General features: G+C 46.2%; 1 protein-coding gene across 9 annotated transcripts in view; it reads right to left on the bottom strand.

The window, feature by feature from the left end:
• FAM135A (family with sequence similarity 135 member A) overlaps positions 1–18,750 on the bottom strand; it is a 1,883,908-nt gene that overhangs the window by 173,146 nt on the left and 1,692,012 nt on the right. For all 9 annotated transcript variants that reach the window (XM_069606210.1, XM_069606209.1, XM_069606213.1 and 6 more), the window contains one exon: positions 16,869–16,979. In XM_069606210.1, coding sequence (XP_069462311.1) covers positions 16,869–16,979 — 111 coding nt within the window. The remainder of the gene's footprint in view (positions 1–16,868; positions 16,980–18,750) is intronic.

Here is an 18,750-nt window from a genome sequence, read left to right as displayed (position 1 = left end):
ACTGGGAGCCTGGATTCAAAGTGGCAATCGCATTAAGGGCTCCATCACAATAGCGGGTTGCACACTAATGGGCCTTTGAAGTGTAGGACTAGAGAAGGGGGTGGGTTTAGACTGGCAGCAAGAGCAGAACGAAATATTCCTCCATCGTAGTTTTCTGAGGGCTTCTCTTTTCTTCATGTCTCCTACATTTTCTGCACAGCAAAGCACTTTGGGTATGATGCAGAAAGGCAAAATGTATGTGTTACCATAACAAGGGTTGGACCCCTTACACCAGTGTTCCCTTTAACCAACCCCATGTGGCTTGTTGCCTTTATAAGGAATTATTCTCCCCCTTACTTCGATTCATTCCTAGACTTCAAGAATAATTAATTTGTACCTCTTTTTGTAAAACAGACCTTTACAAAGCCCTCCACCAGTGAGGTGAAGGAATTCTTTTTAAGCAAATCAGTTTAAGACAGACTTGACAAATCCAAAGATATTGTCCCTTCCCTTATTATAGGAAACTATGCTCCAGTAGTCGGACCATGACATTATCAAAAGGTTTTCACACCTTGCCCTACTCTAAACCCTCAATTGCCATGTAGCTCCATGTACTTATGCAACACGACACAGGTAACATGGAGAAATAGAAAAGAGACGAGGGGGCCCCATGGGTATGGATGGATAACATATGGGAATTATAGTCAGCGCTCTAGTCTTTGTCCCTTCAAGGGAAGTGAGATAGGAATACAAAGGGAAGACTGACATGACTCGGGAAGGAGCAGTTTGAGCTGGAGAAGCAGTCAAAGTTGGAGAAGTAGTGGTAGTAGACTGTCAAGTAAAAAAGCAAATGCTACGAAATAGAAAGAAAACGAGAGGGATACTGGCCGCTCCGTGGCCAATGAAACAAGCAGAAGGCTGGTGGGGGAACAAGTGGTTTGTTCCCGAAGAAATTCCATTGGACTGAGGTGCCGTCGACCTGAGGCAACATACCACAACCACATCAGAGCCACGTTCCCGGACTCTTGCAGCAGGAAGCCAGGTAGCCCCCACAAGAAAGACTAGCCTGGGGTCACAGAAGGTGGCAGGATCCTGAGCGGTACCTGCAGAGGCTTGTCAGAGGGAGAACAGAAATGAATGTGGAAGCCGCTGAAGTGAAAGAGAACATCGGTGCTTCACAACTTTCACGGTCACTGAACCCCACAGCAACCAAGCAATCTGCACAGCTGAGCTGACACACATGTATTTGCATAGCTTGGAGGGCTCTGTGTTGAAGGAGGAGTGGGGACCTTACAACTGGGTTGGACCAACACCCAAAGAGAAATTACGGGACTCCCATAACCCAATTTGGGGACAATAGCATAAGGGACAAGGTAGATTTGAGCAGTGGCGTAAATACAACTGATTTGAATGAGCCATAATAGCAAGTGGGCTGACCCAGGACTGAGACACTGATCATCAATGTCCTCTTCTTCATCTCAGTAATTGGGGTGAAAGATGAATGCTATTGCAAGGCCGACCCAGCAAGATAACTGGGAGAAAAGAAGATGAAGGAGACAAAATAACCGCTTTTGAAATAAAATTGAGTGAAAACTGAATCATCTTCCTCGTCACAGTACTTGGCTGCAAGCAAAGCGAAGTAGAACGTATTTAAGAAGAGAAATCGGGGGTTGGGATTCACAAGCCCAGATGAGAACAAGGGAAGTGAACCACTCTCTGGATATTTTTTATTTTATTGGGCATTTGTAAGGCGCTGTAGATCAATAAATTGTGTTTCAAAGCGCCCACAGGTTTAAGGGAAGGGAACAAGGGGATAGCAAGAAAATGGAATAAAACAGAGATGAGCAAAAATATAGAGGCGGTCCCACTAGGCCTTGCGAACATTTGGATCGTGCAATGCAGAGAGAGGGAAGGGGGTATTTGCTAGAAGTTTCACAGAGGGATGAAGTGCCAGAGAGCCAGTTGCAAAGGCAACAAGTGCTAGGCAGTGAGCCCTCGATGGCAGGGGGGTCACAGCCCATACAGTAAGTGCAGGCCTATGAGACAACACAGGCCAAGTGGTACCCGAAGGCAAGTGCAGGGGGAAGACGGATGCTGCTGGCGATCGGACATAAACGCAAGGACCCAGAGGGAGACTTAAGGGCCCAGGCCACCAATCAGAGCAACTGTGAGCTGGGACTTTGGTTACTTTTGAACCAGTGAACGTTGTGTTGCCATCTGAATTGTACAATTGGGAAATGTCTTGTTTTGCATCATTTTGGAACTGTAAGGCAAGACTTCAGGTGACCAACCAAGAGACATTTTTCCCTTTGCACGTTACATTTAGTTAAGTTTGTGAGGCATAGATTATGAGTTAGGCACAGGATGGTGTATCTTACTTTGGACATTCTGACACAGGCAGTTTCATTAGTTAGCTTGGTTGAGGCAGGGAAACCCTTCTTAGAGTTAGGGATAGCTAGGATTTTCTCCAGGCCCCGTTTTTGTTGTCAAACAAAAGTCTTTGCCAACCACCATACAACCCTTGAGTCTGAGTCTTACTCCTATACCCTCATGCTGTTTCTTTTATTTTCTCACTCTTCTGGTCAACACACCCTTTCAAATTGGTTCAGGAAAACAAATTCCAGAATCATCCTCATATTTTTCATATATTGAAAATTAATTGGGTTTCACTTTAGACTCAAGACTTTTGTTCCAAATATACATGCCTTGGAAAATGTGCAAACTATCATTTGTTTTCTTTAAGACCTGTGAAATAATTTGTATCATTTTCTCACTTTAGTTTATTAGTAAAGTATTTGGTTATTTTCCGTATTTATTTTGGAAATTCTATTCTAACAGGTCTCCCTATTTCTTCCCTGGCCCTGCTGAAAACGGTTTTCCAAGCTGCACCATGTTTGGTTTATGGTGCTCGGAAGTTTGAGCATATTACCCACAGTGGTAAAAATCACTTCCTTGGTTGCCCCTGGTTGCCAGCATTCCTTCTAAGCTATTGCGTATTGTTTACAAAGCAATGTTTTTGCAGGATCCAGAGGTCTCCACAGTCAGGATTCCCTCAGTCTAGAAGTTTGTAAATTTAGTATGTTTTTGCCAAGAAACAGTCTTTTTCTGGTAAAGCAGTTCCTTGTTGGAATGCTCTCCTGATCAATACCTGTAAGAATGCAGTATTTGAGATTCAGGAAAGCACTCAAAGCATGGTTATTGAACTCTTAAATTGTGGTGTTAATTCTTTGACGCTGCTTTTATGATTTGTTATATTATTACTGTTTTTAGAGAGATTTTTTTAGCATTTGTTTAAAGTATATGTTATCTATAGGATCATGTGAAGCGCTCTGATGCATTTTTGACTGGTTTTCGCTATATAACATTTTTTAAATAAATGAATAAGGCAGAGAGGCAAGCTATTTTTCCACGTCATCCCCAGAGCACATGTGGGGTAAACTGCCGCTGAAGCAAGACCCGTCTCTCTGCCAGTTATACAGGCCTTTACTGGAGGTGAAGGATGCCTGCAATTGTTAGTCAGCCTCTCATGGCTTGGGAGTGAAGAGAACAAGGACCAATCTTATCCCCGAGCCCCTGTATTGAGACTTGCAGCACTATAAGAAGCAAAGCGACTAGTGTCCTGCATTCTACTGCTTAGAGCCTCTGTCAAACCATCATCAACCGCCTCCAAACACACATCGAACCAACAGGAGCTGCAGTGCTGCCTTTAGCACTTCTTCTAATCACTGCTGCTGCTCCTTGAATCAGTCCATCCCCGAACTGCGACAGCTAGAACAAGAAGCTTGCTGCTGTGGATGTCTTAAAACCACCACATCTTTGACAGCGCCTTGCACCACAAGTATCTTTATCTTTGAACCACCATGTCTCGAACAGCACTTCAAACCACCAGCATCTTCACCATCGACCCAAAGCTCGACTGTCAAACCAACTATGGTGGCCTTATCGACTGCATTCTTTGAATGCTGCACTAAACCGCTAAGAGCTTCATCTTGAATCCGACTCCATGCCTGCTCCCTGTGTAGATTACCCCAACACGCCGCATCTGAACCTGGTTCAATCAGCTTGCACAATGTTGAGAAGCCTGGTTCGGCACAGTCGAACTGCCAATAACTGATAAGGTACTGCTGGAAAGCCCACCCCCCACTCCGCTCCACTTGTTGGGACCTCAGAGAATGGTTAAGCCCCCTTGTGCAAGTTTATCCCAAGTACAGGTTCTTTTTGACAACATTATAGTGATTTATTGCCTTTACCTCTCTGCTAGTCTGGAGTGTTTGCATTATAACATTATACATTTCTCTGCCTTCTTTTTCAGGGGTGGGATATTGTTAGTTTTTCCAGTATTCTTTTTATTGCATATTGGTGTGTTTAATTAAAGTATATCGATTTTTAAAGAACCTTGATTGGTCATTCCTTTTTATCGACTGCTGTGCTGTTTGTTTGGGTTGCTACTGTCTCACAGCCACACCCCTTTTAAGAATATAACCTGCACTCGGCCCACATTACCAGAAAAGGCGAAGGAGATTCATCTCTTGACTGTGCCGGTCACACCTTTATGATTACGATCACTGTTGTTTTTTGGAAGAGTGAGTGCTGAGTAGGCGGTTTAGTCACTACTCATCCTTGTACTACTGCAGGGCAGTAATCCTTTCATCAGAGAAACTAAAAGCACCTCTTCATCGTTTGGCGCTAGACAGAAACCACAATGCCCATACACAAGGTTTTGCCCGAGCCGAGGGCATTAGGATGTACGAAAACAGGTTGAAGGTCATCTATGATTTTCCTTGTTTCATAGTCATAGCGTTAGTTGTGAAGCAGCAATAGCGTTCACCACAGATGGCTATTTATTTTGGTACTTGTGTTTTGACGTCTACAAGCAATAGAAATAATAAACTAAAAATACAGACACAGATCACTGCCCTGGCCACAGACACATCTGAATATCAACAGGCGTGCAATTCCAAAGTCAGGTGAAACCAGGGAATAGTGTCAAAACGATGAGGGCCTGTGCAGTTATTTTGAAGAATTGAAAAACTGAGCATCCTTGATTTTGTGCCCCAAATTTGATTTACTGAAGTTTTCACTTTCAAATTTTTCATCAATTTCAGAATCTTTTCCTCATTATAATTATCATATGAAAACTGTACATCTTCCAAGCTATACATTAGGGCTAAAAGTACTGTCTTCCATTTACGCTTAGGCACTTTCAACACCCTCATATATTTTAGGAATTGGCCTCCAAGTAGACCCTCTTTTTGCACCAAACTTTCTAAATCTCAAAACATCCCATTATCAAACATGTCCCCGCAGGTGCATATACCAAATGGTTCCCAACGTCTGGCCACCTTCAATTCTTCCAAGCTAGTGCAAACATTTGCTACAATGAGAGCGTTCCGGGAGTACGGGTGTAACAAATGTATCATTTTCAGTGTTCTGGTCCAAATCTGCCTGACCAGTCTACAATCAGGGCTTGAGAGCCCATGCAGCATCTGGGGAGCCACAGAAACGCTTTAAGTCGAGCAGGTCTCACTGCTGTCTGGAGAAGCACAGTCTCATGGGTGATGTCATTAGACAGCCACATTTTCACAAAGCGAAGCTGGGCAGCCAAGTAGCAAAGCTCCAAATGAGGGAGCTGTACTCCACCATCTTGATATGGTAGATATAATGTTTTGAGTGCAATCCTGTGTCGTCCCACCCCACACAAGAAATCCCTGAGAGTGGCTTCAAAGACTCAGAAGAACTTTGATTCTATGTGCTAGTGCGCATTCGTAAATGCATATTATAGTCTTAGGGAGGATAATCATCTTGACTATAGAGACCCTCCCCATGAGAGAAAGGGTTAGGCCGGTCCATAATTTCATGGATTTCTTAATTACTTCCACCACCTTAACTGTGTTGTATATGTGTGTCGTTTCTCATTCCAACCCCAGGTCTGGTAGGCCTGCTGTCTCTTCTCGTCGCAGTTCTGCCAAAGGAAAAAGGCAGGACTTACACCTGCTGAATGAAATCCCAGATATTTTTACTAAATTGTCCAAGACATCTAGTATAATGGGAAGGTTGTGTACCGGCTTGCACAAGTACAGTAGGACATCATCAGCGGATAATGATATAAGATGCCTAGTTCCTCCAATACTTATACCAGCCTCCAGGTATTCCTGACCCAAATATGCAGCCAGGGGCTCCTATGGCAATATGTACAACATTGGGGAGAGCCCCTTTGTATGTCAGATATGTATGAAATCTGCTTTCCCGACTTCACTCTAGCCACCGGGCGAGTGTACAGTAAATTGACCCAGCAAATGAGTTTCCCAAACCCAAAACCCATTAGTGCTGCGTACATCCACTCCCAGTAGACCGAATCGAAGGCATTAATAGCGTCAAGGGAAGCAACCACCAGATGCGCAGAATGAGAGTTGGTCTGGTCTATAACGTGCTGCAATCTGCAAAGATTTATGGCGGTGCTTCGGCCAGGCACAAACCCTCTCTGGTCGATATGTATTAAGGAAGCTATCACCTTGCGTAGGCGGACAGCCAATATAGTAGTGAGTATCTTAACATCATACTTCAGCATGGCCAGGGGGTGGTAGGAGTCACAGATCTCCATAGGTTTTCCTGGTTTAGGGATTGGCATCACCATTGTTTCCCTCATGCGAGCCGGGAGTATCCCTCTATCAAAAGACTCATAAACCTTCACGAGTGCTGGCATCAGCGTAGAGCTATATGTCTTATAAAATTCTCCATGGAGTCCATCGGTCCCCGGTGTCTTGCCAGCGGAAAGTGCAGTAATCGCTTCACCTAATTCTTCCAGGGAGGCTGGACTATCCAGGGCAGCCGCCTGGTTCTGTAAGCTGTGGGAGTCTAATCTTGTGCCACTCGTGTTTCATAATCAAATTTGGACAGCCTCCCCCAAGTCTGTGCATATTGCAAGCGCAGTTCAGCAAGTTCCTTTTCCGGTGGTAGTTTCTCCGGGTGCCGGGCCTCCAGTGTAGTAATCTTGTCTTCCATTGTACCCAATTGTTTCTTTAATTGCTTGCGGATGCCACCCGCACTTGCTATAATCGCAACTTGAACCACTACCTTCATAGCCTCACAAACAGTGCCCCAGCTGTCAACACTGCCAATATTGGTCTCGAGGAATTGCCCTAAAGTTTCACATAGTGAGTCCCTGAAGAGACTGTCCTGGATGGCATCTGCAGGCATGCGCAAGTTGGGATAGGGGACCTAGCTTTCCCAGTTTCCCATGTGATCATCAATGGGAAAGGGTCTGACATTGTGCGTCCCCTGTAGTCTGCACTGGTAAATTCTGCCAGGTGTTTCATTCCTAAAACATGTCTATTTTAGTATGCAGGTTATAGGAGGACAAATATAAAGAATATCCCCTAGTGTCTGGATGCAGTTCTCTCCATATGTTTGTCAGAGCGAGCTCCGACAGGCAGGGGTGTTGCTAGCTCTGGAAAAGAACAGGGGCTATGCTAATGTTGGAACTGTCGGGGACTGGGGGCTAGCTAGCCTTTTGGTTGTAGCTCCTGAGATTCTACCAGGGGCTAAAACTAAAAGACCAGGGGCTATAGACGCCTTAATCCCCCCCTAGCAACGCCTCTGCCGACCAGGCCGCATTAAGGGCATCAGTGGCCAGGGGTGTGCCTCCCTGAGGAGGAGAGGATCTATCCAACGATATATCTTGTACAAAATTAAAATCACCTCCCCATAATAGCAGTAAATCGCGTCTCAATGCGATCCAACTGCTGAGTGTGCGCACATGAGCAGGGATGCTGTTATTGGGAAAATATGAGTTTACAATGCAGACCTCTCTGTGGTCAAGATAGCTGCGTAAGATCACATACCTCCCCTCTTTATCAGCCATCACCTCCAGTAGCTAGAATGGGACTGTCGCCTCCACCCATATAAGGACACCCCTTGCAAATTGTGAAAATGTGGAGCCGTATCCAGTCCCACCCCATCTCGTTAAAACCTGCTCCTGACCCTCTGGCAGTAGATGGGTCTCCTGGAGTAAGGCAATAGATATCTTTTTCCAGCTGACATAAGACCCTATTTCTGGGTATGTATGAACCCAGGCCTCTCGCATTCCAGGACAAGAATCTAAGTGATGCCATAGCAAGATTTTGATAGCCAGCCCCACCAAGCGCTCTGCCCAGACCGTCATACATTCCAGCATGTGTCCATCACACAGCATGCGCTCCCTTCCCCACAAGGGTGCCCCCAGTGTCACCACCCGGCGCAGCCGACTAGAACTAAACTGACACCTATCTGCACCATCAGCATAGCCCCCCACCCCTACCCTCCTGTGCACACTTTCACAAAGCTCTATAAAACAAATAGAACAAATACAAATTAACAAACCCCTTAACGTGGGTTAGAAACAGCACCCAACAGAATGTCTCTGTTCGGGCATTCCCGTATCGCCAAAGCTATCCTTAGCCATTGGGTACTGGGTTAAAGGACCAGCAACAGGCTTGCACCAGTTATCACCAAGTTCGGGGTCGTCCAAGCACCAACCAGTGGGCGACAGTGACCACTCCCACTGATTCCCATCATGCATTTAGCGGTTATCAGATCGTTTGCAATAATTCCATAGAGGGTCTGGACCAAATGTACCTCAGGGCACCATGCGGTGCAGTTCCATTGTTCCCTTGGTTCCCAAATGCAAGGAGTCTATTTTCTAGGGAGGGCTTCTATCGCCTACAAGGGTCTGGCACGTGCGGTCAGTGACAGCTCAGGAGGCCACTCCATTGTTCCCTTGAGTGCCGCCGTTGTCCTTGCCCGTTAAGTTATTGTGTTCAATCCACATGTTAACTGCGGCTGGGCTTTAAAAAAAATGTGTTCTGCCTCCATGCAGTACCTTCAATCTAGCTGGGTATCTAAGCATGTACTTAAGCCCCAGCTGCCGCAGCCTTGCCTTGGTAGGCACAAACACGTTCCGCTTCTGTTGTACCATGGTTGAGTAATCAGGGTATACTGCAATCAGTGAGCTGCCCTCTGTATCTTCCCACCCTCTCTGGAGAGTTGAAGTATCACTTCCCTGTCTCTAAAGTTTAAAATCCTAGCAATGACTGGCCTGGGATATGACCCGGGCAGAGGCCTCTTCTGGAGGGATCGATGGGCTCTCTCAACGGTGAAGCCCTGCAATAATTTCTCAGGGCCTATTTCTTGCAGTTGATTTTCAATATAATTAGTCGGATGCCAGCGCTCTGTGCCATCAGGCAGCCCCATCACTCGTATGTTGTTTTGGCGAGACCTGCCTTCTGCATCCTGAGCTCGCAAATTCCAACATAGCATTTCTCTCCTCCAAGGGCTTCATTCTCGTTGTCAGGTCTCTAGTAGTGGTGTCCGTGTTCTTCAAGAGTGCTTCTGCTGTTGTGAACCTCTCTGCATGTGAATGCACATCCTGGCAGAGAAGCTGCACATCTATCATCACCTCGTCAATTCTACCTCCTAAGGAGGTTCGTAGAACGGCAATGGCAGCCAGGACTTTGCTTTCCTGAGGTTCTGTCTGTGACATTTGAGCTTCACTCTGTGTTATGCCCACAAGAGGAGCAAAGTCCCCGGTATTCACTTGACCCGCAAAGGAGTCCATAACCGTGCCTTTATTTTTGTTTTGGGTAGGGGACATAGCAAGGTATGCGCTGAACTCGCTGACTGTGCCGTTGAGCTTCGCAGCCACAGGGCAAGGGAAGAGTGCTTCTTGCGGGGTGTCAAAGTCACAGAAGTTCCCTCACTCAGTTCGCGACATGCAGGACATCAGTGGTACAGGTATTAGCAGTTTGTGACCAAAGATCAGGCGTAGGGCTCAGCTTTGTAGTTCTACAAGGGCTGCGTGCCCTCTCACAAGGCTGTAAAGGTGCAGCCTAGTTATCAGCGTTGTCCCCTTGTTCTGGGGTGGGATATACACTAGTTCAAATCCTTATGCCATGCAAGTCGACCCCCATATGCCAAAGCAAGTTCCCCGATGGTCCCAGCTGAATGGGGGTGTAGGCCCAATGTCAATCTTCTCCTCCTTCTAAGGGGGACAGTCCTAGTATTTTGATAGCATATTCGTGTCTGTGGTGACAAAGCGTTTAAACAAAGTACTTCTCAGCCTACGTGGGCACTAGCAGCATTCAAGTGTTTCTCTCAAGGCAGCGTGTTGTGCCAACCAGTCCCTGATAGTTATCAGCTCAGTGTGAGGACAAATCGGGAATGTATCCTCCAGTACGGCCCTCATGGATGCCAGGGCATGCAGCCATGGAGTGGTTAGTTATGTCCTTCACCCAGCCAGCCAGAGGGTCTGCTTCACCCAGCCAAAAGCAGAACAATGTGGCGCACTTACTTCTGCGCACTGTCTTCGTGGGTGTCCCTGCCCGTCTGCAACTGTCCAAGTGGGTAGCAATCCGCCTCTGGTGAATTTGTGGGGCTCTGTGTCAGCGCCCGAGCAGTCCCAATAGGTCCTCTTGCCGTTTGCTGCCAGGCGCCAGAAAGCAATCTCGCGCTGGGGGCCTCTCACCATGTGCGCACTGTTCGCAAGTGTGTTGTCTGCATTCATCACCACCATGGCCCCCTGCCCTGCTGGTTGGGACCAGTAGTCACAGATCGGGCTGTTTCTATTCAGTGGCCATCTCTGACCCTCTTCATCCATCTCCTCAGGAGACTCCCAGGGCCAATCCCAGCCACCAGTGCCTGCCTCCTGGCCACAGCAGCCTGCTCCGTATCATGAAGCCGCGCTGTTCGTCATCTTGAGTTTCCCTGCTTGAGATGCGCAGCGGGCTCTCCCAGGCACTGATTCTCGTCGGCGTTAGATCCAAACAACCAGCGCCACTATGATCAAATAAAATATACCAACAAAAGTGCCTGGTTTTATATTCAGATACCGCTTTTGGGATCTTGTTACAGGATCACAGTGAGAGCTCAGGCAGGTCACGTCTTCACTGCATGCGCTCAGGCCACGCGTCCCCCACAGGTATTCATCTATGGTCTCGCTTGATAAGTCCCACACGCTCATCCTCCTTGCGTTAAATGCCTGTCAGCTGTGCCCCTCCATCCACAGTCTTCCCTCCAGGATTCAGTCATACTATGTCCCCCACAGCTGTCTCATCTTTCCCTTCACCATCCTCCTTGAATTGACTTCTCGTCAATTAGCACTCACTTGTGGCACATGCCCTGGATTTTCGTGACCTGCTCTCCGAACACGCTCTGGATCTCACCTGAATCATAGAAATTCAGGTGGTAGCAAGCCCACTTTGGGACTCCCAACCTTTCATTCTCTGTTCAATGGACAACTATCTTCACTTCAGATGTGCACTCAAGACACTTGTTCCAAGTATACCCTCCCTTCTGCCGTTCCTGTTTATCAGCGCCAAGCTGCCCTCGTGTATTTGTGCACTCTATACATTCTCATAACATCATAACATAATGGAACAGCCGACATTTCCACAATATTTTTATCTCTTCCCTTTATTTCCCATTTAACCTTCCATTTGTGCGCTGTATGTGCCCAATATTAATTAGGAACGGTATAGCTAAATCTAAAGGGCTGCTACTTCAGTATCAAGCCTCAATCCTACACTGCAAATCAACAAGAAAAGACATGACCTTAGCATTACACTCAGGCTTAAAGAGCTATTTCCAATGAAATCCAGAATTGGCTTCTTGATCATTTTAACAACCGGCCATGATGAGTGCTTGTTCCTGCTGTAATCAGGAACATAGTTACACATTGCCCTTGATACTGTTTAAACAAGTCATACCGAATTCATTTCAAGCATTTCCCAGTTTGCAAATTAATCTGCGAAATCATTAGGAATTCACAATAAATCCCCATTTTTTTTGTAAAGGTGAGATACATGCAGAAAATGTAAAGCACATCTGCAGATCTCCGGCATGGTTTGTCAATTGTCAAACACATGGTTAGGCAATTCAAACATCTCGGGATGTTCAAGCACGATCAGATCTGTACAAGAGGGACACCCGATACCGAAAAGGGCAATTTCATTGATATTACCACTATTTTCCCCAAAAAATGTCCTCAAGATGAGGCCGATAAAGCCACCAAGACAGTTCATCATTTCACCACTAGGCGCTCGGATCACACCACTCTGCACCTCAGAAGTGGTCCCCCACTGGTAAACTGTCAGTGCTGGGCTGAAGATTTCAACACCAGATGGGCTGCTACCGCCTATCCCTATCTAGGTTTAGGGATTTCTTCCTGGGACTGGGTGGTCCCAATCTCGCCAGGACCCTCTGGTTCACTCTTTCGGGTGCCGCAAACCAATGCCAGAAAAGATCTCTTCACCTCACCCAGCTGGACTCCTTCCTCGTGTAGCGTGCCAACCAATGTATACAAATAAAATAAACATACCTCACACTGCTTGGGGCCTTGCAGCTTTCCTCATTAAAAGCAATTGCATCTATGATGTGCTTAGCTGATGATTTAATGCTGCTTCCTGGTAAGCACATCCTTCTCCAAAGTCCAACTTTCCAGAAGAAAGGAGTTCATTGTTTAGTGGTTTTATGCTGACTGGTTTACTTCCCTTTTCATCCAAATCCTACAGTTTTGGCTCGCTGTCCCCTTTAATATACTCTGCCCCGCCACTGTGCCGCTTGGGCGTCCCCAAAGCCTGCACACAGGCAGCACGTGAGGCTGAACACTGCTGCCTGTGAGATCTTAGACACATCCCTTGGGGTCTGGAGATCGAAAGCTGTCAGTTGACACCCATTGTTGGGTACTGCTGGAACACACACACCACGTCTGCCGATGAGGAACCCCCAAGTGGCATGCCAGCTATACTTGATTGCGTAGTAGTGAGCCCAGACCAGTGGGAAAGCTACAAGAAGATCCAAACCCTCCAAACAGCCCTGCCACATGAAGCAGGCTTCCTTTGCCACTCCATATGGGAGAGGCTCCCTGCTACACCCTCAAGACAGGATTTCAAATACACATTGCACTGGATAATCCACACAATCAAAGATAGCTTTGCATCGATCTAAAGGAATCATCCTGTTCTTCAACGATCTGTGCTACCTGGACAGCTGGCTGCTCTATGAGGTAAGACCTGCTAGACCACCATCTTGGCTATACCCTTCAATTGATTCCTTGTACAGCTGACAATATTTCAGAACACCACCTTGAGTAATGACTCAATCTCTGTGGTTCTTTTAAAAGTCCTCTGGTGGTCTGCTCTCGGTGGGGGGTATAAGCACACCTCTGATCATTTATGTAGGCTCTTTAGATGTCGCTGGGTCTCTGCCACAGGCTGCAAATACACCTTGAGTTTCTCTTCCACTGGCAGGCAGGGCTCACAGGATTTGTGGGCCCCATTTTATACAGAGGCAATCAATCAGGCTTTATCAATGCCCTTGCCTAGAATCCAAATTGCTGCCCTCTGTAGCACCTCTCTACTCCTGTTCTGGTCCTGACTCTCCTCAATACACAGGCACCGGCAGAGCATGCAAGTGCCTTAGACAACCGTCTAGTGAAAGAGCCGGTCCCAGTGGAAGAGTCCTTACACCCCTAGGTGCAGGTGCAAGCCTTATGGACGTTAGGACTGACCCCGGTTGAAGGTGAGAACATCCAAGCACAGCTGGAGAACTCCCAGGAAAGGAGTTCACCTCCTGGGGTGCCATACAAAAGCAAGGTGCACTTACCTTTTACAAATTAGCCTCCCTGTGGGTGAACGCCTTCAAGTGCTCTGGGGCTTACCGGGAGTACCTGTTTAATAAGGACATACGTGTCAGGGCAAAACACACTGCGCAATCACATGCCACGTAGTAGTCTTTGGTGGTTGAGGCTCAGACATTGCAAGCAGAGCTTGTGGGGATCCTACACAGGGCAGGCCTCCTCGCAGGACATGCACCTAATATACCCGCTGGAGACCGACATGCGCCATAGGACCTCAGGAACCCAAGGGGGGGGGGGAGAAACTATTTTGGAAAGGGAGGAAAAACACAGGAAAAAAGGGCTCTGAAAGTGCAAGCATACGTTCTTGTCTGGGCAGAAAAAAAAGACTGAGGTGCGGCGCCAGCAGTAGTCACGCACTCTGCTGCATCCAAGCATGCCTGCAAGTTAGCGATGGAAAAGGCTCCATTCCTATCCACTGTTGGGCCTAACCATACAGTTTGGTGGAAAGAGGCCATAACTATGAGTAAGGAGAAAGCAAACGTTAAAAGTAAAATTAGATTCCATTGATGGCATAATGGCGTTCAAATGGATGTAAATGGAAAGTAGAGAGGAACTCGGGCAAATCATCTACAACACTGATTTTGCCACTTGAGAATTCTTCTATTCATCTTAATAAAACAATTTCCCTTCTAATTGATGACATAATGGTGGCATGGTAAAACAAAACAAGCTGTGGCTCCAATTAAACTACACACAGAGGAATAAGGGTTTGAAACTTGTGCAGGGAATGTTTCCCTGAAATGACAACAAATAATTTAATTGTAATACAAGAGTAGTTTTTTTTATTGGCTTGAAATGTTACTGTGACTTGTGGAGAAAAGAGAATAGCAGATGCGGAAAAGAGCGTGGATACATAAAATATATTGGGCCCGATTATATGTTTGGCTGTAGTGGAAAAGGATCTGGTAATTACCACCACCAGATTATTTACCACAATGCCAAACTATAAGTTTCATTAATCAATGCCTGCTTTTCTGTGGCGGTAATTACCACCACACAAAAGCATTACTGCATATACTAATTACCACATGATGTAAATACTGGACCCAATGGAGTCCTATGGGACTCCGTAAAAAGGAATAATAGAAAGGTCTTCATTGCTTGGAATCATGCACACTTTTCTGGGTGCCCAGTGTTTACTAAATGATGAAACAGAAAATTAGGTTTGCAGTATTACCAATAGTAATATTGCCAAACTCATAATCCGGCCCATTGTGTTTTTTCCAGGCTATAAAAAACATTGACTAGCCCTCTTGGCTACGTTCACTAAAATACTCATAATGAGGGGAACTGTTTCCATGCCAACAGGTGGTACCTGGTGTCAGGGGACTGCTGCGCTTTCATCTTTAATCAACTTGGCGTAGTCTTCCTATCAAATCCCATTGCCCAAACAATAGCGGTTTGTTTTTTTAAAACAGTAGCAGCAAAGGGGTGCCCTCATGGTGCACCAGACTTTAAATAAGGCTGGGCATACAATCTTATACTGACGGCAACATAGTTAAAGTTAACCTCTAGCCATACTATTATTTATGGTGGGTTCTTAACTTTTTTTGGTTAAATTACTGTTTTGTGGTTTCATTTTCTTTTTTTAAAACTCTTTATTGATCAACAGTGGTCTCAACAGTTACAGCAGCTTCATTCCCATAATATACTCAAGTCAACAATCAGATAAATCTCTTACATACACTGTTACATGAAAGCTTCATCATCGGAGAGCATTTCACACAAATACATACGGAAGGGGCCCCCATATGTCCTTTGGTCGGCTTTCCCCGGGCTGGGTCAAAACATATTGTTCCTCACATTCATTAATATATGTCAGTTCGCTGAGGAAAGTGGTCATTCTTGGTGGTGCAGACTTTTCCAGGCTTGTAGGATACACTTCTTAGCCACCGCATATGAGACGTTAAATAATCTTCTGGTTTTCTCAGAGCACTTACCAATGTCTCTGAATAAGTATTTTTGAGGCGTTAGCTGTGGGGGTTTCTGCGTGATTTCCATCAGCATCTCAGCCAGTTTTCCCCAGAATCCCACCAGTACTGGACACTCCCAGTACATGTGAATGGAGCCCACCTGTTGGGTACCGCTGGGGCAGTGTGTAGTGTAGTCTATTTAGGATTTTGAATTGGATGAGGCGCAAACGCGCATTTAATGAGACTTTTTTCGTAAGTGCACAATATCTTTTCCATTTGTCTTCCGGGATGGTCATCTGCAGGTCTGGCTCCCATTTGTCTTTGACCCCGTTTATTGTGGGGGTGTGGGTTTGCACTGCCATATACAATTTAGAGATACCCATCCCACCCTTCATGGTAATGAGTTGTGAACAAGGGTGGGGGGTGGGGGTGTTCGTCGGGGAACAGCAGCCATCTTTTCTGGAATGCATCTCTCATCCTATAGTATTGTAGTGTTTTGAGTGGCCCACCCCCCATTGCTCTCGTGAGGTCATCCTGGGTTGCAAATTTACCATTTATAAACATATCGCCCACCTTCATTTCCATATAGGGGCCCATGCCTCTTGTATACTTGTATCGAAAGTCGGGGGGATACCTGGAAAGTTCCACAAGGGGACCTCTGGTTTATAAGGCATCTCCAGCTTCAATCTTTTAAATATTGCGCCCCAGGCCCGGACCGTACAGCTAACCGGGTCATATTCGCATGTGTCTTTGTGTCGTGAGTTAAATATGACTGACTTAATGTCTTTCGGGAGTATGGTGTGTGTTTCTACCCACGTGTGTGGTGCTCCATCAGCCTCCTCGTACCAATACTTCGCAAACTGTGCCTGGGCGATCAGATAATAGAGCTCAAAGTCCGGGGCAGCTATACCCCCGGTGCTGTAGGGCTCCATCATTCTTTCCCACCCTATTCTTGCCATTTTCCCGTCCCATAGAAAAGTCACTACCATTGACCGTAATTCGGAAAGAAGAACCTTCCCGGCCATATAGGTATATTTACAAAGAAATATAGTAGCTTAGGGGGGGCTATCATTTTGAGGAGTGCTATTCTGCCGTGTAGGGATATAGGGAGGTGTCTCCAAATCTGTAGCTTAGTATTCAGTGTTTGTAGTGCCTGCTCGTGATTGTCCGTGTAAAGAGGGTGTCTGGTCCTAGATTTGTGGTTTCATTTTCTAGGTTAAGATCATAAAATTAAGCACATACAGCACAAAAGGTTAGTTTATTCTCTGACATTTACATTTATTATATAATACATAGAAAAAGCTAACCTGCTTTTTTACTGAGTTTGTACAGGAAAGTTTGTCGGGGGTCAGAGTGATCTCGACATGTCAGTTGCAGTAAAGAACCTGATTTTTTCCACTTCTGCATAAACCACAGACCTGCAAGAGGACACACAAAAACACATTACCACTCAGAAAAAAGGTCACAGTGTTATAAAAGGGAAGCCAGTCAGGAATAAACAATGTATAATCTAGAGCAGAACAGGTGGGAATATGGGTTACCTCTTGAGCAGGATCACTTATCAGTCTGGATGCTTACAGCTCTGTTTTACTACGTTTTAATGTCAATCGTTTCCCAAGTAGGTTTCATACTCTGTTAGTCTGCGCTTTTTGTCAAAATGTTTGGTACATGCATTACATTCCAATTTTGGGTTTGCTCTCCAGCGACACGTGTTTTTTGCTCTTGGTCTTCAGCAACACGTCACTATTCTTCAGGAAGAATTTTCTTATTTATTATGGGTAGTACAAGCCAAAAAACAAGCTCTGCGACATCACCTGAAAACCCAACGGACCCGGGCTGCTGTAAATGCAAAATAGCTTGTTATTTTGGTGCTCCAGCATAAGGCTCGCTGAAAATATGGGACCTTTATCAAGGAAGTATTTGTGATGTATATATACGAGGTTATGCAGGACTATCGGGAAATAGCTGACTCAAGCTGCAGGCTTTAAGCAACAAGGCCTAGTGACACTTTGGCATTGGTGCCTGTAGCTGAGGGCACTAACTGCCCTCCATTTAGGGTCTCGAGCAAAACGAGGACAGTTAACGAGGATTAAAAGCAAATAACCCACATTAGTCTCCTGTCCCGTAGGCACGAATGTGAAAATAAATGTGCAATATTTTATTGAGAGAGTGATGGTAATTAACCGGGGAATTATGGGGAGGCATCATCCTATCTCGTTGGTACGAATGTGACAATAAATGTGCTGGTAAGTGGAGCTTTATTCAGACATACAGTAGTTTGCAGTGGTCTGTGAATTCCCATTTCCAGGCCACGTCCTACCTGCTTCAATGGTAATTTAATTTGATATTTATGGAGGATAACAGAAACACTTACAAAAGCAATTAACAGGGGGAGACACCAAGATGGCGGACGAGACGGATATCCCTGTGTGAGGCTCCTGAAGTGGATGACTCCTTAAACATACAAGTTGGTGGAAAGGGCACGTGAAATAACAACGCCACTAGGGGTGGGGGGAGAGGAGAACCAGCGAGCCTCTCCAACGAGGAATGGCGAACTGATGAGTGACCGCCTATCTCCGTCTGAGCCCCTTGATGTTGAACCATGGCTGCCATTTGGGATCCGAAGCGCACTGCGTCCGAGGGATCAGTGTCACGTGTGGAGAGCTGTGGCAGCCAAGAAGAACCGTGGGGGATGGGACGGCAGAATAGCCTTGCAGGCGGAGACAACGAGTCCACTGCTGGGTCTGGAGGCCCAATGGGAAGTACGCCGATTAGGGATCGGTACCCAGCGGTCCAAAAACGAAATGGTACATGCCCACTGAGACTCAGTGTGCACAAATGGAGAGGCAAACTGAGTGAAGAGCCCTTAGCGGGGGCATCCCATTGCAGCGCCTCCCCCAAATCCCTACTCCGCATAGTGTATGGCTCATTCATTCATGCTCCCCCTGCACCACCACCCCCCCCCCCCCGCCATGGGATGGATATCCCTGAATAAAAAAACAAAACAACGTTCTCAAGTTGGAAATCACAATGCCAAGGCAAGCTTTATTTGCATAAAGTCAGGGAGTTATCTTACAGGCGATCCATGTATCCACCACACCACAGGTTCTTCTACGCCGGGAGTGGCTTCTTAAGTCCGGCCTCCACCCCACCCCACATCGTCCGTGTCTGGTGGACACTTCCGATTGA

This window comes from Ambystoma mexicanum, chromosome 4p, assembly GCF_040938575.1.
Source record: "Ambystoma mexicanum isolate Mex_15411 chromosome 4p, UKY_AmexF1_1, whole genome shotgun sequence".
Classification (NCBI taxonomy): Eukaryota; Metazoa; Chordata; class Amphibia; order Caudata; family Ambystomatidae; genus Ambystoma; species Ambystoma mexicanum.
This window is presented reverse-complemented; position numbering and strand designations above follow the sequence as displayed.